The sequence below is a fragment of the Cebidichthys violaceus genome, unplaced genomic scaffold (assembly GCF_023349555.1).
Source record: "Cebidichthys violaceus isolate CVI_PGR_0920_01 unplaced genomic scaffold, fCebVio1.0.p SCAF_1, whole genome shotgun sequence".
Taxonomy (NCBI): Eukaryota; Metazoa; Chordata; class Actinopteri; order Perciformes; family Stichaeidae; genus Cebidichthys; species Cebidichthys violaceus.
In genome coordinates, this window is record NW_027176262.1 from 9,680,444 (window position 1) to 9,707,369 (window position 26,926).

The 26,926-nt window shown below is 40.1% G+C and overlaps 1 protein-coding gene across 3 annotated transcripts; it reads left to right on the plus strand.

The window, feature by feature from the left end:
• Positions 1-4,823: 4,823 nt before the first annotated feature.
• LOC137871796 (P2Y purinoceptor 3) lies at positions 4,824-26,571 on the plus strand. 3 transcript variants are annotated; one of them, XM_068709784.1, is made up of 4 exons: positions 4,824-4,890; positions 5,051-5,140; positions 22,933-23,360; positions 23,545-26,571. In XM_068709784.1, exons 3-4 carry the CDS (start codon positions 22,942-22,944, stop codon positions 24,215-24,217), a joined length of 1,092 nt encoding a protein of 363 aa, XP_068565885.1. In that variant the 5' UTR covers positions 4,824-4,890; positions 5,051-5,140; positions 22,933-22,941; the 3' UTR covers positions 24,218-26,571. The 3 variants fall into 3 exon arrangements, with proteins under 3 accessions (XP_068565885.1, XP_068565900.1, XP_068565893.1); XM_068709792.1 differs by lacking the exons at positions 4,824-4,890; positions 5,051-5,140 and adding exons at positions 21,882-22,475; positions 22,811-22,832; XM_068709799.1 differs by lacking the exons at positions 4,824-4,890; positions 5,051-5,140 and adding an exon at positions 16,334-16,817.
• Positions 26,572-26,926: the final 355 nt, after the last annotated feature.

The following is a 26,926-nucleotide window of genomic DNA, read 5'->3' on the forward strand; positions in this document are numbered from 1 at the left end:
AAAGTCTGAGCCTCACCTTAACACAGAGCTCCTCCTGTATAAAAGGGGCGGGCCTCTTTTCATGTCTTGACATTTTGCAAAACTCTGCATTAGTCACGATCGCCACGCAAGATTTATTAAATCAAAGGGAAATGCTGCCTTAAACGGGGTTCACACACACGCCCCTGAAAGTGTACGGCTCACCTGAATGTACATTTTATTTGTCCATCTCCAAAAGTGAAACCGCAGAAAGTGTTTTTACGGTCAAGAATGAACTCTTAATCTCGACTGAGGCTCCATTTTAGCAAGTTAGCAAACATGAATTTAAACCATGGATGATTTAAACCGCTTTCTATATGTATGTGTCAAATTAAGGCTGTTTAGAAGGAAGGAAGGAGGGTAAAACAAAGACATGACTTCAGTATCTTCAACAGAGAAAGTCTCTGAAGGAGCTGAGATGACCGCTTTTATAATTGGAGGTGTTGGTGAGTGAAATGTTAACCTGCAAGAACAAGCATGTCTGAGCCCCGTCACAGGAGTGCTTTAATGGTCTCAAATGATTTCAACAGTGAAATGTAAATCTTGTTTCAGAGTTCCCTTTAACGACACATTAAAGTGTTGCAGTCATTGCCTCTCTTTGTCCTGTTTCAGGAGCAGGTTGATGTAAGAACATGGACACTGACTCAAAGTTATCTTCGGTTCAAATAGAAGAACCACGAAGAATTATTTCCCTTTTAGCTGAAAAAAAGGCCGACGGCAAAGAACGCTCACTCTTTCACTTCTCCCTACATCCATCTGCAGACATCCGACTGGGTTGAGCAACACCAACCACCACTCATCCAGATAAACGCACTACTGAACAAACACTAGCACACACCTCTTTTATTAACAATGCCCCACCAAACTCACACACACACACACACACACACACACACACACACACACACGGTCTCATGTGTTTATCATTAACAATAATTGATTGGTGGTAATGATGCCGGCTGGAAGATTTAGTCTGTTTTAACAGCAATTAGAAAAATGCTAATTAGTCATTGAATATATCGAACTTTTGCGGATGCTTCAAGAAGTATTTTCCAGAGAAATGTGTGTAATCACGTGCTGAGTGCTTGTACTCTGCCATTTCCTTGTTAACTAGTCGTATCTGGTTTATTGCCTACCGTCTTCCAATCACACACACGCATGCAGACTACCAAAGCTCTAATCAATGCCACAATATGATCAATCTAAAACATTTAAATGACACTTCTTATCAAGAAATGCACTAAAAGGGAGACTATGTAACATCTGCTGAACAACGGTTACTGTTAAAATGGCTGATTGAGAAAAAGTATTGCTTTTAAATTCAACCATTCTTTCCAAGGAGGATAGATGTTATTTTTCTTCATTCAAAAGTGTCACGTTAAAGACAAAGGATTGTCACATGCAGTCATATTCATGTATGTAAAAGAGTATATTAAAAGGGGCTAATAAAAATAAAGTACATACAAAATAAGTGTATACAATGTTTAAAATAAACAAAAAAGCATTCATTTTGTGTGTGAAATCATAACAAGTGTTAATGATATTGACCACAGTGGCCATAGAGGTTCATTATTGAGCAACTAATGACTTAACTGATCCGTTGGGATCCTGCAGGCCAGATCATAGAGCAACACATGGCCTCACAGCTCCAGATGTAACGACTTCTCCTGTATCTGTGCATCTGCAGCTCTGTCTCTGCGTTTTGTTTTTCAGTCCGTGGAGCTTTTCTATGAAATATAGTGTTGAAATGAAATACAAATTTGCTTGGTTGTTATTTCTTTCCATGATTAGTGTTAATCATGTGGGGTTTGTTTGTAGATTCATTGTGTCGTTATGATGAAAACCTGCCAATAGCATATCTTTATACAATCTTTACTTCCCAAGAGAGAACATATGACTATCACCTTTGATTAAAAGGTGATAGTCATATGTAATTAAAAATTAAAAATGTCTTTTTATTCTTTGTGCACTGCTATTTCCCCATAGTACAGACAGTAGTGTCAGGTTTTAGTTTCCATCTGATAATAGGAAGGAAGGAATACCACATCCTGAAAATGAACACTATAAGAACTGGAGGGTTCTGACACTATCTAAAAATCCTTTTTGTGTCTTTTCCCTCCAGGTTTATTGTGGTTCATCTTAAATAAGAACTAGTTAAAAACTATACCAGGTTCTGTACAGTGGATACATGTCATTGCAGGAATATTCAGCTGACACAAACAAAATACACAGTTCTTTAAACAGACAACTGGCGAATCATAACATCCTGTTGGAGACGACTCTCTCAAACAGTACTGGGCATACTATGCATGGACACATAATCCCACTTAATTAACGTTGACACTTGTCAGTTGTTTCAGGGATTTTAAAACAGTGAAGGACAACCTGGAGAAACCAGATGCAACATTCCATCTCTGAGGGCATTTACAGGCTTGCGATACGTGTGAAAGTTTGAAATGAAGACTTCAGCTGAAGTGGTATACACAAGCTTTAGGGTCATCAGAATATTTGCCAGAAAAAAAAAGTATTTTTGTTGGAAACCACACACGAAGATTCAACAGCTATCAAGTGAGGGGTGCAAAATAAACTTCAAAATAAAAGATTTCTGGTGTCATCCAATCAAAACGGTGTGAGCGTCTTAATCAAAATATCTATATATATTGCATGTCTGAAATGCACCAGGTTTATTTTTGCAGCGCACTTAAAAACTACTGAGGACATGACTTTTGCTAAATAAAGATCAGGTGCAGATTCAGAGTGTAAGTGTGACTTGTGCACTCTACCACAGCGGCCCCTTCATGACGATGTGTTTAACGGTCAAGCTTTTCATGCCATGCTATTGCAGATGCAAAAGAAGGGTGGAGGCCTCACATGACTTTTTGGATCAGAGAGGCTCTTACGCTACTCAATAATCATTACGAAATTTGCAGATTAGGCTTTGGGCAACTAGTTTCTGAAGGGAAATGCACTCACTTCCCTGTCTGCACATGTCTCTGTTTCAACATAACTAACAGAAAAAAAGAGGTCAGCCAGGTGTCTGTTTAGAAATTCAAATACCTAAGTGACTTGATCCTCTTACATTTATTTATTTTCTCTCTCAGTTGTCATACAACATCTTTATACCTGTGAAGGACTTTAGTGCCACACCAGTTCAAGGTTCATGGTATTTCTATTTGCAGATGTTTTAGTTTTTGCATTTTGCAAAGCAACCAGTTTTGTGCAGTTATGTCATGGGTAATGGTAGCCAACTTCCTAGTGTATACTGATTCTGTCCAAGCATCGGACATATAATCAGTGTTCTTGTTTTCCTCTCAGTCCCAGCTGTGGCTTATTCCAGTGAACACTAAAATTGGCTTGAATTTAAGTTCATAAACACATTATATCTCAACTTGGACTTTTTGGGGGAACACTAGATTCAATCCACATGAACGTGTTTTGGATGTGCTTTGGATGTGACAAATCAATCATTCATGATCAAACTCATTAGGAAATTAAATATAGAGGAGGGTAGCTCATAGAACGGTCTGTTCTCTTTTTACAAGAACAGACAGTTCTCCTCGGATTAGTAGATTTACATCTGATAGTTTGTGAATAATAAACGATTAGACTCTGAAGAGCAGATTTAGTGTGACTGGCCACAAAATGGAAGAAAAGAAGCAAGAATACATAGTCTACAGCCTAGGCCTGCAACTATATTTTATACAAGCACATACTTGGGATAACAGTGGTTTCTTTCAGACCTCACTCTGTTAATCTCCAGATGGGATCCAAAACACAGCCATTACGTCAACACTGTTGTCCTACTGTTGACTGTTCTCAGACCTATTGTAGCTATATTCTGTACTTTACCTCTGCAATAACATAGTTACTCAAAATTGATATATGAAACATGCTACACATATCCAGTTATTTTAATTTTAATTTTAAAACACTAACAAAAGGAAGGCAACTACAAATCTTTTGGGACATGAGACACCCGAGGCAGCAGTTACAACCATTTCCTTTCACACATACAGGCTTTTGTTCAACAAAACCTCTATGGGTGCCACTCAGCAATTAGGGCTTTGTGAAGCTTACAGAAGCAGGTAAATAAAGTTGTGTTGTGTTTTTTGAAATGTGTGCCTCTGTTGTGTGGTTGTATAGCTAGATCTTATCAGATGGGCCTATAGCCTATATGTGATGTAGACCGGACGCTGGGCAGGAAACAGCAATATTCCCAAATGCAATAAAAGTATCATAAAATCCCAACGAGATGAGACATCAGCTCTACACCAGTGGAAATGTTAATGTCAATGAGCAGCAAACCGTTACATACACACCGTGGCAGTTTGTGCATGACTTTAATTCATGTCCTCATTATAAATTAAATCCTAAAGAATGGCCGTTTGTACAAAGACCACTTGCCAAAGGGGTTAACATTTGTTCAAAGAATTCACTTAGCACCAGACTACTTATTGAAGCTTCTTAAAAGCCATATTAACCCTTGAATTCAACAAGTGAGTTAAGCTAACTGGCATGAAGCTTACATATTGTTGCTATACTTGCAGTTAATTATATGACTTTTGTGTTCACTTTTTATGTTTTTTTTTAAAGCCCCGAGAGTTTCACCTGCACAACTTGCTACTTGTATTGTGCTGCTGTGTTTCTGCAAGTACATCTCCATAAAAACAAGTGTTGTTATCGTGACAATAGTACCTAATAGTTATTAAAGAAAATGATGAGTCGCTCCCTTTGCCCAGGTTCCGTGACTCAAGACTCATTGCGCGTGCGTGGCCCCGTTGTAGCGCGCTCCGTCGTGCAGTGCTGCAGCAGCGCGGCGGCAGTAACAGTGAGTAAAGTGAGCGTGCAGCAACCGGAGCGACTTCGCAGCAGGTAGGTCTGGAGATAGAGAAACAGAGAGTTTAAACCACACTTTTACTCGGTGTTCATGATAGAAAAGCAGCTCTGAGTGTGTTCATAGTGGTTCATTTACACTTGTTTTCCACTACGTGTCCCCCCCCCCTCCACGCTTAACCGGTCTTTGTTGTTACAGAGAGGAACGGAGCAGGACCTGTCCCGTAACGTACCATGGCTTCAACTTGTTGATGTTGCCACCTTTTTATTTGTTTTGCCGTCATTCTGGGTAAGTGTTTTTTGTTTACAGTGTTATTGCCTCTTTTTTTTTTTTTTTGCTTAAGGAGTGAAACATATCGAGCTATTAAACAAATTCCCATTGATGTTATCGCGGCTATGTTTTGCTACCAATCATATCTCTACATGTTATTTTAGCTCTAGTGGTATCTTTGTGGTATTCTAGTACAGTTTATAGTTGCGTTGTGACTTATGAAATGTTTCTGCACTGAGGAAGTGTTATTGAAACACTGATCGGAATGAACCAGTATACAACACAATTGGATGCTTCTGGTACTAAAATAAGTCTCTGAAACGTCCCACAAACCCACCAAACATGGCAAATATCAATCTGTTCTGGCAGTGAACTAGAACCAATTCAGGGAAATCAAATAAAACAGAACCACAGTGCCCTCAGGCAAGGCATTAACCTGCCGCAAGCTGCACAGTGGCCTGCCTCAGGGCAACAAGGGGTTCAGTGTGCACATGCCAGGTGAGAATCTCTGTGACAGCAGCTATGTGGAGCTTTGCTTTTGCAGAAGGGTCACAATGAAAATGAAGCCAGATGACAGGCAAATTATTTGCCTCAAGCTACAAAAAAGCCCATAAAATCATTCTGTGAAACTTCCACATGTTCCCACAAATTTGTTGTTGGTTTGTCAGCGTGAGAAAACACGTTACTTGTTGACATCTGGGAAATAATCGCTTGTTTGCAGAAGTTTGTTCATATTTGCAAATCTTTAAATATTTATTTGACTCTTCATGTTACATTGAAGTGGACGATTCAATGCATATTAAGATGATTCATATGGAGCATTAAGAACAACAGACCAGACGTCACGTTCAATGTTTGGCTTGCTCCTATTTATGGATTCTGTTATCCAATATTAATGGCCTTGATGAATGACATTTTTTTTCAGCGACTCCATTATGACTAAAGCGTTATGATAACTAGCAGTGTTTCAGCAGAACAACCTTTATATCGGCATCAACCATCAGAGAATTTTTGTTTATACTTTGCTGAGGACAGGAAGGAGCGTCCTCATGGGGTGCCATTAAAACAGGGACAAAAAGATAGCTGTCAGCCAAATGCTCCCACGCAATCATACAAGTGGGATTTCTTCAATTACTTTAGTAATTGTGTGGGAGAAAGTGGTGAAAAATAGCCATCCTAGTTTCCCAGGGCAAAGATGATATCTTCAAATGTAGTGATTTGTTCAACCAGCGGTCTAAAACCTGTAAATATGCCGTGTAAAACAAAGAGAAACAGCAAATTCTCCTGTCATATGGTGATTTGCTTTAGTACTACAGGCATACGATTGCTTCCCTTTAGTCGTTGCACACATCATCTCTGCTGTTGATGACACCAGTTGAAAAATAGTGATGTGAGATTTTTGCAGTAAACTCATATAACAAAACTTTGTACCCAACCCTAGTAAGAAATACGATGTCACATCACAGACGTAATAACCAATGTTTGGATGGGCTGTAAAGACCGTGGGACTTTGGCACGGTGACCGTGTTGTTAGTGAAGATTCCTCTCTGCCAGGCCGTGAACAGGCCTCTGTTGGTGTTTTGGTCTGCCTGGGAACAGACCAATTAAAACACAGACAGAAACACATTACATTACATTACAGTCATTTAGCAGACGCTTTTATCCAAAGCGACTTACAATAAGCGCATTCAACATTGGTAATCAAAAGAACTACTAGTCACCAGAAGTCATAAGTACATTTCCTTTTCCAAACAAGCATCTAAGAGCATGAAGCAGAGCATAACTCAGAGCCAAAGTACAGTGCAGAAACAAGAAAAACAGTTAGTGCTATAAGTAATACGAATACAATAAGTGCAACAAGCTAGTATGAAAACAATAAGCGCTAAGTGGAAGGCTCAGGGTAGCACTTCCTGAAGAGGTGGACACAGACAGAGACAGAGAGGTCATAGAGTGGTGGAGAAACACGGCCAAAGTTGTTTACAGGAAAAAGTTAAGTGCACAGTATTATCTCCCCGAGTTAAATACTTAAAAGCTCAGAGACAGCCATCCCAAGCCTGCCAGCCAAGTGTCTCCTTAAAATTGGAAATGCATTCACTTCGCCTCTGCACCACAAACCCATGACAACATCCACCATAGGTCACAGGCTAACTGCTACTTGTTGATCTTTTTTGCTTCACCAAAAGGTGTGTATCAAGCGGTTACAGCGACTTGCAGCAGCTTATGTTTGGGAAAACATGTTTTTCTATCAACATTTAAAAAAAAGAATCAATAACAATTAAAGCTGCAAGCAGCGATGAGCGGGCCCTCGCATCTTTGCGTACGTCGAGGGTACTTACGAGACCTCAGCTTACGCGGCCAAGAATGTCTGCGACCATCAGATAACGCGACCACGAGTTAAACGTTTTTTTCCTGCTTGGAGTATTTGACCCTGGAAATTGTGCTTTTCAAATAGTCCACCACTTCCTGCAACCACTGTGTGGCGCTAAACAACGTGCGTCAACATAATTTATGTTGCTCTATATCAAGTGTAGACAACATCATGTAACTTTCATGTGAATCGGATATTGTTTGTCAAATAACGCTGATTTCCTTTCGCCATTAGGTGGCGCTTTGACTTAGATGGAAAATTGGCTTGTAGACATCCTCAAGCCATGACTGTTATGAAGCATGGCAAGTTTGGGACAGATTTGAACAAGTCCAGTGGAGATACATCAGCTTGCTGTTTCATGGGGAGTCACGTAAAATGGCCGCCACGCCACGGCTACACCATTCAATCAAACGTAAAGCTTTTGATAACTTTTAATCACAAAGGTCTTTAGATTGTAGTGGATCTGAAAAACTCCCTAGGAGGAGTTTGTTAAAGTACAGCACCTAGAAATGGTCAAAAATGAATGGAAAATGCACAGAAAGATCAGACCAGACTTCCAGTATGGTTTACAGCATAGTCTCAAGAGACTTTTTTTAAATCTACATGTGGTACATGTGCCTACTAAATTTCATACATGGGGCTGGGGCTGCTTTGTTGAAAATTTGCAGGGGGCACTATCGAGGCAATTTATAACGGCCAAGCCAAAAATCCACATGAAATCTGTATTTGCATCACCTATGACATATGTACAAAGTTCCATGAGTTGAGTATCCCAAGTTACAAATAAATCTATCCAAATGAGCATTCCCGATTCTCTCGTACAGTCGTCCGTCTCCTGATTCAAATAAATCATCCAAGCAACAAGTCCATACACTACTTCATGGTGATCTAGCAATAGCTTAAGCCCCTAGGTCCCCCATTTGGACGCAAGTGTACATAAAACGTACAGAGTTTAGTGTACAAAGTGACTGCCAAATAACCCACGAAGAACGAATATAATGATGTTATAGTTCTGGAAAAACATCAGAAACTTGGGAACAACATGAACCAAGCCACAACTCCCATCAGCCAAGCAAACAAATAACAATATCATAAATCATAACTCAATATCACTGGACCTGACCAGAGAAAACAGCTGCTATGTGCTAGCTACGAAAATGCTGCATGAAAAAGCATGTCCGCTTGACGCAGATTACGGAGATATCCTCCATTTCTCTCCCCGGTAAACCATCGCAGAGATATTCAGCATCAAGCACAAAAAAGTCACACAGCTTTATCGAATATTGTACTCACTTTTGGTCGAATCACAGCGAAAAAATTAAATATTTCCGTACTTCCACGTCTCTGTATGTCCAGCTGCATGTGCTCCGTGTGAATCCGTTCGATTCGTGTCTCTCCGATACTGGTCGGCTTCTGGGGAGGGATGTAGTCTCAGCAAATTGGATTTCAGATCTGACATCAGATGGGACGTTTTTTATTCTGATTGGCTATTAGTGCTGTCAATCATCTAACTTTCAATTCCCTGCAATTCTATTGGCTTATAGGAGGGCTCAATGGCGAAAATCGGAGAAAGGGGGGCTGAGCTGCAGCCCTGAACAGAGAGAGAGGGCTGGATCTGAAAAAAGTTGAATGAACACAGAGACTTAGAAAGAGCTTAGAAAGGGCTTAGGGCCTTCAAATAAAGCCCAAACTGCTCTATTTAGATGTAGTGAACATCAATAGTGATATATACAAGTGAAATATATAGTTTGGTATATCATAAAGTTAAAATAACACACATTGTGCAACATGTGTAAATATTGGAATCCTCGCCTGAAATTTCTGTACTGTATCCTCTCTAGCTTATGAATGCTTCACTTTATCTAAGTGAAAATATGAATAGAGACATATAGTTCTATAATCTGGGGCAGCTTGAAAGCTTGGATCTACATGATTTCTAAAAAAGAATATCCTGAAATTGCTTTTTTTTTCAGGCGAAAGTTAGAATTTTCAATTTGTGCTGTGTGCCATCTTAACTTACTCTTAACCAGTAACATATCTACTGATATTTACACATATAAACACATCTCACAAGTGTTAGGGTTATTTTATTACCAAACATATTAAAATAGCCCTTTCAGTTGCAACACTACACTCATTGTAGTATGGGTATGCTATGTTCGAGCTGAGCTAAATGCACAGCTAACAGTATAAAAGCACAGCTAACAGTATGAAAGCAAAGCTAACGGTTATTATGCTAATGCTAACGGCTAATCGCGATTAGTAACACAACTTGTTTTACACTAACATTTAGTCACAGTATAGAAAACAATTCACAAACTCGTATTTACCTCTTGTACATCACAACAGTCCAAACCATAGGATAACTGGTCGTCAGCCATTAAGTTATGAACATTATTGCACTCTCACAATAGTCACTATTCACTTGATGGTGATAATTCGCTTCTCCATTTCTCCAACACACTGAACCTGGCCGCATACGACTAAGCCCCACCCCTCTACATGAGAATAGGCTTGGATTGGCTGTTAGTTTCAGGACAAGCCAATTAAACAAAGTCAAAACAAAGATTGACATATCATACTGCTACACAACTTAGGCTGTTAGGGAGAACACATGTTCTGAATCATGTACTTATCAAACAAACTATGCTCATTTGCATGAACTGCAACTTTTGAACTGTAAAGCTTATGAGTCTCTTATTGAAATACATTTTATCCACCCATATCTATTTTTACCCATACTTGTACAGTTTTAACTTGGTTTGAGAAAACTATTTATATCCTGTTGTCTGAATTAATTTTGAACAAGGGCTACACCAATATTCTACTAGTTCCTGAATCCACTATGTGGCGCTAGAGAACACATGCAAACATGCATTATGTTGCTCTACAACAAGTGCTCTTTTAGGGTCTATATCAAGTGTAGACAACATCATGTAAATTACATGTGAATCGGATATTGTTTGTCAAATAACGCAGATTTCCTTTCGCCATGAGGTGGCGCTTTGACTTATATGGAAAATTGGCTTGTAGACATCCTCAGGCCATAACTGGTATCAAGCATGGCAAGTTTGGGACAGATTTGAACAAGTCCAGTGGAGATACATCAGCTTGCTGTTTCATGGGGAGTCACGTAAAATGGCCGCCACGCCACGGCTACACCATTCAATCAAACGTAAAGTATTTGATAACTTTTAATCACAAAGGTCTTTAGATAGTACTGACCAAATTTGAATTGGATCCGCAAAATTCCCTAGGAGGAGTTTGTTAAAGTATAGCGCCTAGAAATGGTCAAAAATGAATGGAAAATTCAAACAAAAATCAAAATAGCAGACTTCCAGTATAATTTAGAGCATAGTCTCAAGAGACTTTTTTTTAAGTCTCAATGTGATACATGTGTCTACTAAATTTCATACATCTAGGTGAAATGTACCGCTGGGGCTGCTCTTTTGAATATTGGTAGGGGGCGCTGTCAAGGCAATTTCTAAAAGAAAAGGCAAAACCCCATATTAGTTATTTATGTTTATCACCTTTGACACATGTGCAAAGTTCCATGACTATTTGTTCATCCTAAGCCACAGAAAACTGAGCTTTCATTTCACGGTGAATAATGCGTTGCCATGGCAACATATTTTAACGAAAACTCACAAAATTCATGATGAAGTATCATCAATGTCTCAAGGCTTTCCTCAGAAAATGTGAGGTCCATCAGATCAACTGGCTAGGAGGAGTACATCAAAGTATAAAACGTGTCATTTCCTTTTGCCAGTAGGTGGCACTATGACTTTGAGAACATTTTGGCATGGAAATGTGCTCAAGCCTGAAATAGCATTATGCATAACAAATTTTGGGCAGATTGGACAATGTACCTCTGAGTTACAACAACTCCCTCTTTCATAGCGAATGGCACAAAATGTGAGCGAAGTGGGCGCACGCCATGTCAAGGTTGTTCAATGAAAACTCACCATTTTGATACATTTTCATCACAAAGGTCTTTAAATTGTCCTGACCAAATTTGATGTTGATCGCATAAACTCTGTAGGAGGAGTTTGTCAAAATACAAAGCCTGAAAACGTAGTTTAATGGGAGTCGCATAAAATGAACGCCACGCCACAGCTACGCCATTCCATCAAACATAAAGCTTTTGATAACTTTTAATCACAAAGGTCTTTGGATTGTACTGTCCAAATGTGAAGTGGCTCTGACAAAGTCCCTAGGAGGAGTTCGTTAAAGTATAGCAACTAGAAATCGAGGGAAAATTCACATAAAAATCAAAATGGACGACTTTTGGTTGATTTTAGAGCATGGTCCCAAGAGACTTTTTTGTAAGTCTCCATAGGATACATGTGCCAACCAAATTTCACACATGTAGGTTAAACGAGGCGCTGGGGCTGCTTTGTTGAAAATCTGCAGGGGGCGCTATTGAGACAATTTATAACGACCAAGCCAAAAATCCACATGAGATCTTTAATTTCATCACCTAAGACATATGTACAAAGTTTCATGAGTTTTTGAGTATCCCAAATCACAGAAAAATCAGCTTGCTTTTTCATGGCAAACAAAGCGTTGCCACGACAACAGAGTTATACGAAACCTCACAATATTCATGATGAACTATCATCAATGTCTAAAGGCTTTCTTTCTAGAATGTGAGGTTGATCTGGTGAAATGGCTAGGCGGAGTACATCAAAGTGTAAAACTTGTCATTTCCCTTTGCCAGTAGGTGGCGCTATGATTATGTGAAAATTGAGGCATGGAAATGTTTTTAGGCCTGGACTAGCATCCTGCATAAGAAATTTTGGGCAGATTTGACAATGTACCTTGGAGTTACAACAACTTCAATTTTCATGAAAAATTGACCAAAATGGATGCCACGCCACGCCAAGGTTGTTCCATGAAAACTCATGATTTTGATAACTTTTCATTATAAAAGTCTTAAGATCGTGCTGACCAAATTTGAAGCCGATCGCATAAATACTGTAGGAGGAGTTTGTGAAAATACAAAGCCTGAAAACGGGAAAAATGGCCAAAAAGAGCTAACTACTGTAGCGTCCCCTAGTGGCTGAAGGAAATGAAAATGTGAGGGTACGTTACAGATTGCTATGTGGACATTTGCCTCAAATTTTGTGATGATAGGCACAATGGTTTTAAAGTGAGGTTGATTGATGTACAGAGCCACACCCCTGATAAGTTCATTGGCCCATAACTTGATAACGCAATAAGTTATCAAAAAACTTTTGGGGGGGTTTTGATGAAATTGAAGCCGTGAAGGCCGTGGCCTGTGAAACTGTAGGGGGCGCTAGTGAGCCATTTTGTCATACATGAGCATGCGACCCATAAAATCTAAAATTTTCACGCAGTCCTGATCCGCCTGCCAAATTTGGGGAGTTTTTGAGTATGATAAAGCCCTGAAAAATGCGATTTTAGAGGAGAAATAATAATAATAATAATAATTCTTTGAATTACAATAGGGCCTTCGCCCGACTTCGTCGGTGCTCGGGCCCTAATAATAATAATACCCCATAGAATTTCAATAGGGCCTTCGCTGGCCCGACGTTGTCGGTGGCTCGGGCCCTAATAATACCCCATACAATTTCAATAGGGCCTTCGCTGGCCCGACGTTGTCGGTTGCTCGGGCCCTAATAATTCTTTGAATTACAATAGGGCCTTCGCCTGACTTCGTCGGTGCTCGGGCCCTAATAATAATTCCTACAGTTTCAATAGGGACCTCGCGGCCCGATGTTGTCGGTGCTCGGGCCCTAATAATAATTCCTACAGTTTCAATAGGGACCTCGCGGCCCGACGTTGTCGGTGCTCGGGCCCTAATTACCATTCAAGGGCAAAAACAAGTGCCTGGGTGACAACACAAGTTGAAAATATTTGCGTGTCCCTGGGATATGTTGAAGAAAATCATCATATAACTTAGAATTAAACTAAAGCCATGGCCTGATTCTGATATCTCAATCCAGTTGAATAAACAAATGTTTCTCAGAAAGTATGAGTGCCAGCGACCTGAAAGTGATAGGTCGTGGCGACCGGGAACTCCCGAACATTCCCGGTCAACAAGCAGAGCATTCTGTCAACATGGTTGGGTACAATGTCCTCGAAAGAACATGACCAAACTAGGTATTAGGCAAGGCCCCGTATTAGAAATTAGGGATGCTTTGTTTGTGTGATTCGGCCGAATCACACAAATAAGCAAATAAGCAGAATAATGGCCCCACGTTGGGCGCCATTATTTAGAAGCAAAAATGAAGAGAAGAGACGGAGTTCTTGGAGTAGCAACCAGCGGGAAGTTTTAATGAGCACAAGGCAACATTCAGCAAAAATCCACCGTACCAGTTGTCACAGTTTACCCATATAGTCTAATTCACCCCCCTTAAGTCACCTTCCACCAATCAGATCAGTCGGCCGAATCACACAAACAAAGCATCCCTAATTTCTAATACGGGGCCTTGCCTAATACCTAGTTTGGTCATGTTCTTTCGAGGACATTGTACCCAACCATGTTGACAGAATGCTCTGCTCGTTGACCGGGAATGTTCGGGAGTTCCCGGTCGCCACGACCTATCACTTTCAGGTCGCTGGCACTCATACTTTCTGAGAAACATTTGTTTATTCAACTGGATTGAGATATCAGAATCAGGCCATGGCTTTAGTTTAATTCTAAGTTATATGATGATTTTCTTCAACATATATTTGTGCATTATTAGTAAGCCCTTATTATTCTAATGATAGAGAGGTGTCAAGGAAATAAGAGAAAAATGTCCAGTCAGCCCGTTTGTGTGGCTGCTGTTGCATCTGTGTTTATGCATATGTTGTGTGTGTGAACCAAAGAAATATTTCAACTTTTTGCATACATATTTTACCAGTGAAATTAGCGAACCTGAACACAGCATCAGAATGAGTGAATGAAGTGAAACACACTTAGTCTGATGATCATGTAAGAAGGAACCTGGAAGGTTTCAGTGCCCCATGCTCTACTCTCCTGTCTCTCTGTTTTATTCGTTTCATCAGATCTGCGCTCACTTCCTCTGTGTGTGGCAACAGCTTGACGAGAGTCACACAGAGACCGGCCTGAACTGCCGTCTGTTGGCCTTTACATGCCTGATGAAATCATCAGTCCAAATCCTCACAGCGATGAGCACCAACAAGTTTTTTGGCTACAAGTTACGACAAATCATTGCCAACAGGGAGCTGTGTACTGTCGCCTTGCAGCCATGTGTGTGATCCACATCACCTTAGAACAGGGGTGTCAAACTCAATCACAGAGAGGGCCAAAATTAAAAATTGGGACTACGTTGAGGGCCAACATTTAATAAACAGAATAGAATAGATATTGGACAAAATTAAATAGGCTAAATTATTTTATGCATATGTACCACAGCCAGATGCTTGGCATCCTTTCTTGGCTGCCAGTTCATTAATGTCTGGGGTTAAGTTCTGAGCTGTGGAAACACTCAAGATGGAGTGAAGGTGTGCATCAGTGAGACGACTCCTGTGTGGCTTTTTGTTCATCTTCATCACAGAGAAAAAGCTGCTCATACAGGTACGCGCTTCCAAACACGCAGAGCGTTTGAGCTGCATGCAGGCGGAGTTGAGGCATCATTTTGGGGGATGAAGCTTGTAATCTGTGCAGCGCCCACAGAGTCATACTTTGCCTCGAGTGCATCATTCAGCTCCAGTAGGATGTGCACAGGTGCTCTTTCCACGTCAACTGCGAATGGATCACTGAGCAGTTCAAATTTTAAATTTCTGAGCTGCAAAGTCGGCAAATTTGCCGGGTGAACTCTGTGCCCAGTTTATCATCAAAATGCACAGTCGGGAACACGGCGGTGGAGACGTGGTTCGGCAACACGGAAAGTGACCCAAGTTTCCTCGCTGCATCTGAGTCTATCACGGGCGCAGCTTGGCTTGGAAAGCTCTCACTGCATCACACATGTCTGTGATCACACATGTCTGTGATCACAAGTCCCTGAAGCTGGAGGTTTAGCGCAGTGAGATGCTTCGTTATGTCGCACAAAAAGGCAAGCTCACATCGGCACTTTTCGTCCCGGAGCTCTGTGGTGTGGCGGGCGAGTTATGATAGACATATATTTTCTCGCAGGCCGGATATAATTGTACTGAGGGCCGGATTTTGGCCTGCGGGCCTTGAGTTTGACATGTCTGCCTTAGAAGGTACACTCCTGTCCATCTGTACTCTTTCAGTGGACTAGAAGTAACTGGCTTTTGGTTGGGCTCTGCCAGAATGGATTTTCTACTGGATTAATGCCAAAATCTTCAGCCCATATTTGTACATTAGACTTCTTTACACTTCTTCTGTGGAAATCAAACAATCACTGTCCACACGTCATTTTCCAGAGAAAGCCAGTCTAAGAATGTTGGAGGACTAGTTCAAATGCCTTTGCTGCTTTGTGTGTGAGAGACAGCCTGAGCTTTCTGAGGAGGTTTTGGAAGTTGTTTATTAGGACTGTTGACTGATTGCAGTCGGGTCCCATGCAACAAACACTTCTCCTCTTGGCTGTGTGTGTGTGTGTGTGTGTGTGTGTGTGTGTGTGTGTGGGTGGGTGGGTGGGTGTGTGCTTCTTTGGAACCCCAGCCTTCTTCATCGCCCATGTGTCTATTTATGGTGCCGCTGATTGGCTTTAAATGTTTCCTGTGTAATGGCCACACACAGTGCCTTCCTCAGGATTGATTGACTTGTAGTAGCCTGCACCATATTAGCTAAGATAATTGGTAAAGTGTTTTCCCCCTAATTAAGACAAATGGCTGTGGCATCTGCAGCATGCAATGATGTGTGTGTGTGTGTGTGTGTGTGTGTGTGTGTGTGTGTGTGTGTGTGTGTGTGTGTGTTTATTTGTCCATTGTAGCTGCATCTGTCTATGTTGGGAAAATTAAATGTTTGTTGTTTGAATGTGCCACACCTCAGAATCCCAGCCAAAAGTTAATACTGGTCTCTCATTGGTCGATCACTGTGGACCCCTGTTTTTTGACCTGCGTTCGCTCGCTGAGCTCACTCGGTGTCAGGAGGTCCTCAAGGAAACGTTTGCCTCTCAAGAAATCCTATCGGCCACAAGTCAAATTCGCTGGACGAACATAGACTGTGTTTTATTTTTGATCCTGCTGGAGAGAACGGATAACTGCTACGACCCGTTCTCTCATCATTAATGTATACAGTGCCGGCCAAAGGACAACAATTCCCCTTTTCTTCGCTGAAGAGCCCCCCTCTCTGCCTAAACAGAGGCTGATTGCGCAACACTTGAAGTCAGTGCAACTGAGTGGATTCACCACTCGAAGGACCGATCCGACCAAAGAAATCATCTCATAGTAAGAGTTTATCTGGTGTCTGGGCTTAGTTAGGTCATATACTGTGTTATTCCCATAGCGTAACTGAGGAAGACGGTAGCTATGCAATGAGATAATAAGCTAATGGGAAAAATAGAATACATGTAGTGTCTTTATGAAAATAATTAAATGATAAAATAGCTATAACTTTGTGATTCTGTTTAGGCCAGCAGAGAAGGCTTTGCCGTCCCTGACGGCCCACCACTGGTGTGTACAGTTTATAGTATGAGTCTGTATGTTTCCTTATCTGCCAGTCACACATTACCGGCTCTATATGGTTAATTTACCTCCAGGCCAACATCATTGAAATCGCCAGGCAGATAGAAGAGTGGCTGCCACAGCTAATGAAAGTAGTGGCAACATAAGATTTAGTGCTCAAACAAGTCAATTAATGGTTTACATCAAACTAAACCATCTGCTGTTGATCATCTGTTCATTTTTTTCTTAAAAGCTGTGATTGACACTTCACAAATGTTGTTATGACTTACCAATTCATCTTAATTAAATTACCTTTGCCTGAAGGTAGGCTGGGCGATATGAAGAAAATCAAATATAACAATATTTTTGACCAAGTACCTTGATATCGATATTGTAGGGTTGACTATTGGTGCTTTTACAAAATATGTACACATTGAGATTTTTGGTAACTAATCCTGAGTTATGTGGATATAATGAATAAGTGGGTAAAGACAAATACTAGAACAGCTAGAACATTCTCCTAATTCCCGAAAAATATTTCAGCCTTTAAAACCAGGACAAGACAACACTTATGTTATCAAGACGATTTATAGTCTCATATCACGATATCGATATAATATTGATAGATTGACCAGCCTAACCTGAAGCCCTAATTCAGTTGATTACCTGCATTAACTGTTTTAATTTGGAGCTGTGTTTGATTCCACCAGATGAATAAAAGTCACAATATTCTCCTTTATTAATTTCTCTTTTGGTCTCCACCAGCAACATCTGTCCACTTAACTGTTAAATGCTCCTCTATGTTCAACTGCTGTTCACTAACTGTTTCAATTTGTTGTTTAGTGCTATTCCACATATAGTGGATTATTCAAACCCTCTTGTCGACATACATACCCTTAGTTGACTCATGTTATCTTATGCAGGGGTCAAAAGTCCTGACGGTACCAAATCCACATGCTGAATAATCATTAAAGCTTTATACGGGGTGTTAGATTAATGTCCCTGTTTGGGATTATGTTGAGTTGTTAATCTCCTATATTTGTCCTGAGTTACAGTCCCATTCACATTCTTGCAATCGTGGTATATAAATAATCTTGCGTCACCCACAGCTCTGCCTTTTGGCAGGCCTGAGGACAGAAAATGCAGCAGCATTCCTCTCTAGTCAAAGCATGTGTGAAAGAGAGAGTGAGAGATAAACGGAGTGAGCGTACCGCGTCGGGGACCGGTAACATTACCCTCGTGTGCTGTGGGTGTATACTGCTACGTGTTGTTATATCTTTTTCAATGGCTGTATTTTCGGAGGGGAATTAGCTCAAATGGTAGAGCGCTCGCTTAGCATGCGAGAAGTAGCGGGATCGATGCCCGCATTCTCCAGAAACCTTTTTGACAGTGGATGACGACATTATATCGCATTTTATGGGTAAGAGGATTTCCGCAGATTATCACATGTACTAATGAACGCAGCATGAAAGAGGGGTGTTGTCTTTAACCACGATGGATGATTAATGACTATATTTGTTGCCAGGCAGTTTAGGTAATATTTAATCTAATCATGGTCTCTTACTACTAGAGCTCCGCTTTATTATTAGGAAGAGTTTGAGTTGATAGTAAAATATTTGACTATTAAATGTTTTAATAGCACAACATCACAGGCTTTTCCCCTCAAGGTGGTGTAGATTAGAATACATTTCTGTGTTTTCCCACAGATAGAGTTTGAGGAGAAGATGTGTAGACAAGTTTCAGAAAGCTTGCCAAGAATACTGTGTGGGCAGAAAAAGCTGCACTGAGTCATAGAGCAAAAGTAGATGAGTCTTTCACACCCGAATTCAAATGAATTCCTGTAAAGGTTGATGAGCAATGTTTTAATTAGTGTTTGCTGTTAGTGCCGTGAATGGAGTAAACATGTGGCTTGAAATTACTTCATTACAACTTTCATTTTTATGTTTTGAAAAAAAAATCTAAAAATAGTCCAAACCTGTAACTAAACGTTTATGTCATTTAACATTCTTTGACTTCTTTTTTGAAGAGCTAGAATATGTTTCTTAATACTTGTACTAATAATGTTTTTTTAAACCATTTTTTTTGTTTGTGTTTCTTTCCTCTTGTGCTTTAATGTATTTCTCTATTGTAGTGCTATTAAACTAAGATCAATCAGAAAATGGATATGGCCTGGAGAGTAGCCTTGGGCAAACACTTCACCCAGAAGCCATCAGAGGCACACACACACACACACACACACACACACACACACACACACACACACACACACACACACACACACACACACACACACACACGGATACACACACAGAGTGCAAATATGATCACTTGAAGGGCTGTGATTGTTTGCTCTCTAGTGAAAATTGGAAACATGACCATATCAAACACACACATACTTACACAGCTTGTGTTTCAGGAGCACTGACATATATTCAGTTATCATTACAGCCACACATAAACAATATATTGTTGTTATTGAAAGTGAAAGATGAATCTGGGGTGAATATCTCTTTTCTTCTAGTGAATATTTCCATTTAAACCTATTAGTTATCAACCATGTGAACATATTAACTGAGCTCATTTATATATTTTTATACTAAGTTTTTAATTACATTTTGCACATGTTACTTTCAGAACATGTTTTGAACTGATAAGATATGTCAGTAGGAGGTTTACATTTCTGTTTCCCTCTTCTCCCTAATTATAATTTAAAAAGGAATTAACACTCGACAGTTCATTATTTTTTTCATGAACAATATCTTCCTTCAGTGATATATTATTTGCACCACAGTGCAGATAGTGAGGTGCAGATATTCAATATGGGAATCAGAGCTGCGCTTGTTTCAGTTAGCAGATGCTTTGCTTTGTGGATCAACGATTTGCTTGCTAGGGCTTGTAGGATTGTAAGTTCAGCTTCAGTTCAGTAACTAACACATTTGGTTTCATGTCGCTACCCGCTCTCTGACACTTGAACTGCATACATGCCAATATTATGAATACAACCAACCACAAAGTGACACAACCTCACAAACAGGAGGCCCCATCACCAGTATGGACTGCAGCTTTAATATCAAAGTCAGACAAAAAAGTGTGCTATAGGGGAGGAAATCTCTTGGCACCTCAGGTTTGAATACAATTTATTTATTTAAATTAAATTATTGATGCATCTTGTTTTCTATACATCCTTTATTTTCTCTCACTGTGTGAGTACTTGCTACGTTTAAAACACAGTGTATTTGTATAATTCAAATAAAACGCTGAATTTACTTCCATTATCTTTTATTAATACAATAGTAACAAATGGAAGAGATGTGTCAACTGGACGGTTACATTTGCCAACATATTTCCCGGCAATGAAAACAAATGTGTGCCTGTAGCAGCATGTTGCTGATATTCCCGCTTTCCTCGATTATTCTATAACTTTAGTTTAGTTTTTTTTGTAGGGTGTGGACATCGCTGTGTCTGCAAAAAAAAACACTTACGTGGAGCTGGTCGGATTATATCCACATGCCTACGCATAGCCGTCGTCCTCCCAAAACTCAAGAAGTAGCCTAGCTTGTAAACGCATGTAAACGCGACGTGCATGTTTACGTCTGTTACATTTCACCAACCAATTGGTTCAGCCCTATGGAACAGATATCAATATCCAATTATTAACTTTTCAATCAAGACATAATCTTTCAAGAGAGAATTTTGATGAATCTAAGAATCGATTTTTCTTCTTCATTACACTTCATCCCTGGAGGTTAGGCATGGTTAGCCCACTGAAGGCGGAAGCTGACCATAAGAGGCACCTTCAATCCAAGCAAGAGCCCCCTTACATTATACAACATCGTGTGATTTACGGAGTTAATCAGGAATCACTTTCTAAAGTGCAGTGTCTTCAGACAGCTTAGTGCTTTGAGTGACTGTCATGACGTCCCTGGGTTTTACAACAGCCAAGGAAGTTGGTCTCAAGGCCTTTCTCGAGACGGGCTAGACGTCAAATAAAAAAAAATCTGTATCACACAGGAAATGAATCATCCACAAATAAAGCTGACTGCAGTGCACTCTCCAAAACCTTTGTTGTTCCTCCTCGCCTGCTCATTGGCTCGGTGTAGTGAAATGTTTTATGGTCTGCTGGCACACCGCTCCCTCCACCCTCCTCCTCGCCAGGAGTTATGAAATCCTGCGTCACTGTTGCTCACAACAAACCGTTCACGCATGCACCCACACAGAGGAGCTAACTTAAAAGAAACAAACATACAGACTCACAGTTTTGTTAAAAAACACACAAAGACATTAATTTTAAGCCGTTTAACAAGACGCTGCACATGTATACGCACTGTTACGCACACATAGGATTTAGTTGTGAATGAGTCACGGTCTGACAAGGCTATAGAGGAAGTGGCTTAAGCCAATCACTTACTCGCCCACATGCTGCCATGAAGCAAATGCATATGATTGATGTTGGTGGTGGGAGCAGTAATTAAGATTGTTGATTAATCTCTGTGTATGACAGCCTGCTCCAGACAGTGTGAGTTGTGAGTTGGAGACCAGACAGTCTGCAGTGGTTTTCATTTCAAAACAGCTGTCCAGCCTCCACTTGTTATAAAGCGTTGTAAGGATTGAATTATTATACTTTATTTGGGCTGGCTGGGCCACTATTTATTGTTTTTTCGAGTAAGCAAGTACGAACACTAAATACCTAGTGACCAACTAGGTACAATACTACAATACGTTATTTTGCAGATTAAGATTTTACTTTAAAAAAATACAGTGGCCTGATATACAATATTGTTGTAGTTTTTTAGTTTGTTACCATTTTAAAAGAAGCAATGTTTTATTACAACCCTTCGTCACTGCCAGTCATGACCAGTTTTTTTTTTTTTTAAATCTTTATATAATATATAGTATATTGAATAATGTTTCGAGAGTTTTCCTTTCCATCACCTTGTGACCCCTCAGATTCATACTGCAAACCCTTGTGGGAAACACTGGTCACACTATCCGACAGCACATAAAGTAATCAGAGTTGACATTACATGCATTATAGCTACAACAATGAAATGCCCACATATTAATGCAGCAATAATTTAACTCTATGAAGGGGATCACTTTTTACAATGAGTACATTTACTACTTTTACTACATTACATAGTACATATACTTTAACTGCATTTCATTGCTACTGCTTATGTACTTTAATTCTAGTAAAACGATGGAAAATTCCAGTGTTGAATTAAATAAATTGTGTTCTCTTGTGCCCTCTGGTGGAGAATTCCTCTCTCTCTGCCTGTGTTTACTGACACTTGAATATGTCACATGGGCACTGAAGAACTCAAAAAACATTAATTTTCAATGCATACACGGGCACGCCTGATGTGGCTCGGGAAAGGGAAGTTTGGGGTCCCCTGCTAGAGCTGTTGCCCCCGCAACCCGATCCCGGATAAGTGGTTGAAGGTGAGATGAGATGAGAGATGAGACACGGGCATGTCCAATATAAAAATAACTGCTTTATACTAAATCTGTTTTACCTTTATGTTTGCTGATTTGATTGAACCTTTATTTAAAAGCATCTGCTGCATTACGTCTTCCAATGTAACACCATTGATCTGCATTATCCTTGTTAAATACACTGATAGGAATACAACTTATACTTTAGGTGTAATTTATGTGAGGTAAACTGGTGTATTAGTATTGTGGTTTGTACTACACTGTGTACTGTAACATGCATACAAATCTTGAATTGTATTTTAAGTGGGAATATCTCTTGTGAATTTTTGTATTTCCAACAGATCGGCAAAATCACGTTAATGTGTGCGTATACACATCATCACTCTCACTGTTTTTATTTCAGTCCAAAACATTTTTTTATCAAAGTAAAGACCCCCATCATGTCTCTCCCTGTCTCCTCTAGGAAGTGAAGATGCCACACTTCTTCCCGACTGAAACTCTCGTCTCCAAAGCCTTCCCTTTGGACTCCTTCTCTACCAGCGCATGGCCCACAGAGCCGTACGCAGCGGACGGCTTCTTCGCCAACGTCAGCAACATTGGCGGGTTAGGTATCCTTCGCTGCACCTATAAGGAAGACTTCAAACGTATATTACTCCCTACTGTGTACACTTTAGTCTTCTTGCTCGGACTCCCTCTTAATGCTGCCGTCATACTGAAGATATGGAGTACTCGGCGCAATCTGTCCAAAAACAATATCTATATGCTCAATTTAGCCATAGCTGACTTCCTGTATGTGATGTCACTTCCCTTGCTCATCTACAACTACGCCAGTCATGACTACTGGCCCTTTGGGGAGTTTACCTGTAAATTGGTCAGGTTTCAGTTCTACAGGTGAGATACTGAATGTTGGCTAATAATCTCTGTATACAGCTGTGCGTTAAAAGTGTTCCATCATTTTTTTTACTTTTCATGTTTAATAAGATGACGTGGTCTTTCTCACAACACAGTACACAATAATACAGCTTAATAAGATTTGACTTAACAGCATTTTCTTTGTCTCATCTTCCTATTTCAGTAATCTGCATGGCAGCATCCTCTTCCTCACCTGCATCAGTGTGCAACGCTACGTGGGCATTTGCCATCCTCTGGCGATGTGGCCCAAGCAAGGCGGTCGCAGGTTGGCGTGGTGCATCTGTGGAGGGGTCTGGTTGGTGGTCGTCGTTCTGTGCGCGCCAACTTTTCACTTTGCAGCGACGGGAATCCAGCGAAACCGCACGGTGTGTTACGATTTAAGTACGCCCAAGAAGTCAGTAGACTACTATCCTTACGGCATGGCTCTGACCTGCCTCGGCTTCCTGTTGCCTTTCATGGGCGTGATGGTGTGCTACTGTCGGATGGCCCTCATCCTCTGCCGCCCAGTGTCCTACCAGGGTGTCTCCAGGGCGACTGGGGAGAAACGGGACAAGGCGGTGAGGCTGATCATCGTGGTGGCGGTGGTGTTCTGCATAAGCTTCCTGCCGTTTCACTTTACCAAGACCATGTACCTGGTGGTGCGTACTCTGCCTGGTGTGCCCTGCGAGACAAGAAACTTGTTCTCGATCATCTACAAATGCACCAGGCCGTTTGCCAGCATAAACAGCTTTCTGGACCCTATTCTGTTTTACTTCACCCAGCCACGCTACCGCCAGAGCACCAGAAGGTTCATGCTCAAAGTCACCACACTCCGGGACAAGGGCACCAATGTGTGAGCCGACAATAGATCAGGTCCTGCAACAGTATTTCTTAAAATCTGGTTGCTACACCAGTGGTGTATCCTAGAAGGCTGCAAGGTGGTACACGTATTGGTTGCTGAGTTTCCTTGTGCGTGTTCTAATGTAAGTCCTTAATGCTTTTACCTATCACTCACGGCAATAAAGAACCGTACCTTCCTAAGAGGTTTCTAAAAATGTAGAGGTACTGGGATGTCAAGAAGACTTCTGAAACGCAAACAAATGTAGGTTATTATCTTGCAATATGAAAGATAAACAAACTGAGCAAGAACAATCACAGCAATCACAGTTTATTCCTCTTGGGGCACTTATTAAGATTCTAGAGTGCTGCACATATACGATACACACCGTCAGCAGACCAGGGCATTCTCACCATTATCTGTTTTCTTTCAGTCTCAGTGCGCTGGGTAGTAAAGTAGTAAAGGAGTTGTTTCACACTGTGAACAGTGTAGCAGTTTGATAGATGTAATGATATAATGATAATGCTCTAACATGATAGGGTAATGAAGAGTGTCTTCCGCTTTAGCAGGCCTCTGCAGTTTATATAGAACTCAAGGTGAAAGATGATTTTGTGATTTGTGTGACATGGAGGTGTAAAAAGAAATGATGAAAGACAAAAAGAAAGATCAAAACATTTATTTTTTGGGGATAAAATCCACTATGGCATAAAGCCATGTAAAATGCTCAAAGCAATTGTTAATGTTTATGAATGCATGTAAGAAATGCATGAAGCATTTGTGTGGGGAAATGTGCATTTTTATATGGCGTATTTATTACACTCACATGAAGAGCTCTCGGGTTTCTGCCCTAAAAGTTGTAAGACTTGGTGTTGCATGTTTTCACCACTGGATGGTGAGTGCACCCCACTGCTGCAACCCCGCTGCACTGATACGCTGGCTATGTTCTTTCTAGAAATGGTTCGGTTATTAACATGTTATCCAGTAAGGACAAGATCTCAGCTACTACAATCAGAGATAAACTGGTGCCAACAAAACTTAAATATCCAGCTCATACCACACTAAAATACGTTACTGTTAATGTTAATACATTTAGGAGTTGTTATCTGATGCATTAGATACTTAAGAGGGAAGGAAAAATGCTATTTATGGACTTTAGGGCAGGGTTAAATTAAGGCTCAGCCTGCTGTTTTCCACTTCCTGTTAGTGTATGATTCCTTCCCATTAAATAAGGATTTCTGTTCCAAGACATCACCTCTGCTGATGGGAGTTTGGTGTTATATAAATGAATAATAGGGAATAGAGACATTTATGAAAAGGATATCTGTGTTCTTAAGGAGGTACTCTAGAGTGCATGTGAAGTGTTTCGTACTTAGTACTGTTTTGATAGCTTTAACTGGATACAATGCAGTCTAAATGTGCACAGCATATAATTGTACATCCTTCTACTCTTTCTTATGGAGTTATCCCAAGTAACTTAGTTATTGAGTTTGTGAATTTGTTATTTGTAATAACTTTTTCAACTTGTCTTTCCGACACACACTGTGAAGAAAACAATGGATACATTTTATGTATGTCCCAGCTGAAGATCAGGCACCCATGTAGCCCCTCTCTGAATTGACAATTTGATATCAAAATTTAAATATCACTAAAATAATCGTTAATGCAATTTTTTTAAATACATTTAATTTGCCAACAACCTTTGAATCGCTCTGAAGAACACATGGTTCAAACATGCAACTATAGTTTGAGTTTTGCACCCATGAGAGAAGAAATATGTGTATATTGGTTAAATGTGAACTTGTAAATTTCATATCATTTTAAATGCAAGTAGAATTTTGACCACAACATGAGGTCATGTGCTTAAAATGTTGGGATCTTCTTAATGTGTGTGTGTGTGTGTGTGTGTGTGTGTGTGTAGCGTGTGTATTCAGTAATGTAGTAATATACTGTATGTTGTGCTCCTGGTTTCAGCAAAATGTGAATGCATAGTTCTTGTTGTGTGTATGTCCGTCAGTCTGGTTGAATATTTGAACGTCCTATTATATCTGTCTGAAACGTGTGTGTGGCCAGTTTAAAGAGATTCAGATGTCTAGAATACACTGTGCCAACATATTTGTGTCAATCAGTATTATTTAGAAGAATTCTTATTTTTGTATCAGGAAAATCATTTTATTTTTGTTACGTAGTATATAATTTTGTTGATGAAAAAGTAACATTTAGGTTTATATATATATATATATATATATATATATATATATATATATATATATATAATTTTCTTACCATGCAGCCCCCTTGAGTTGCTTGTGTAAATGTTTTGGATGTTGTAGTAATGTAACTGCAAACAGCCATTAAAAAAAGTCACTCAGCCTATATGAATGCCTTCTACTTCTTCATTCAGAAAATATGAAAATATGATATTTTCCAGTGAGTAGGCTATATTGTCTTTATTATCTTTTTCACAACATGAACTTTGTGTTGGTTGCTCTTTTACCTACTCACGTTTCTGGACTGCAACCTGAAGATTTCCTGACTCAAGTCAACTTTTCCAATTTACAGGTTGACACATTTCTTCCTGGCAACCTAGAAATTACCTTGGAATTTATTGGGCAAAATGCATTATTAATGTTGCTTAGAGCGCTAACAGTGCAAACAATGATACAGAATGCTGACAGAGTTTAACAGTGTTTACCTGAGGGGGAACCTGATTGAGGGTGTTAAAACTGCT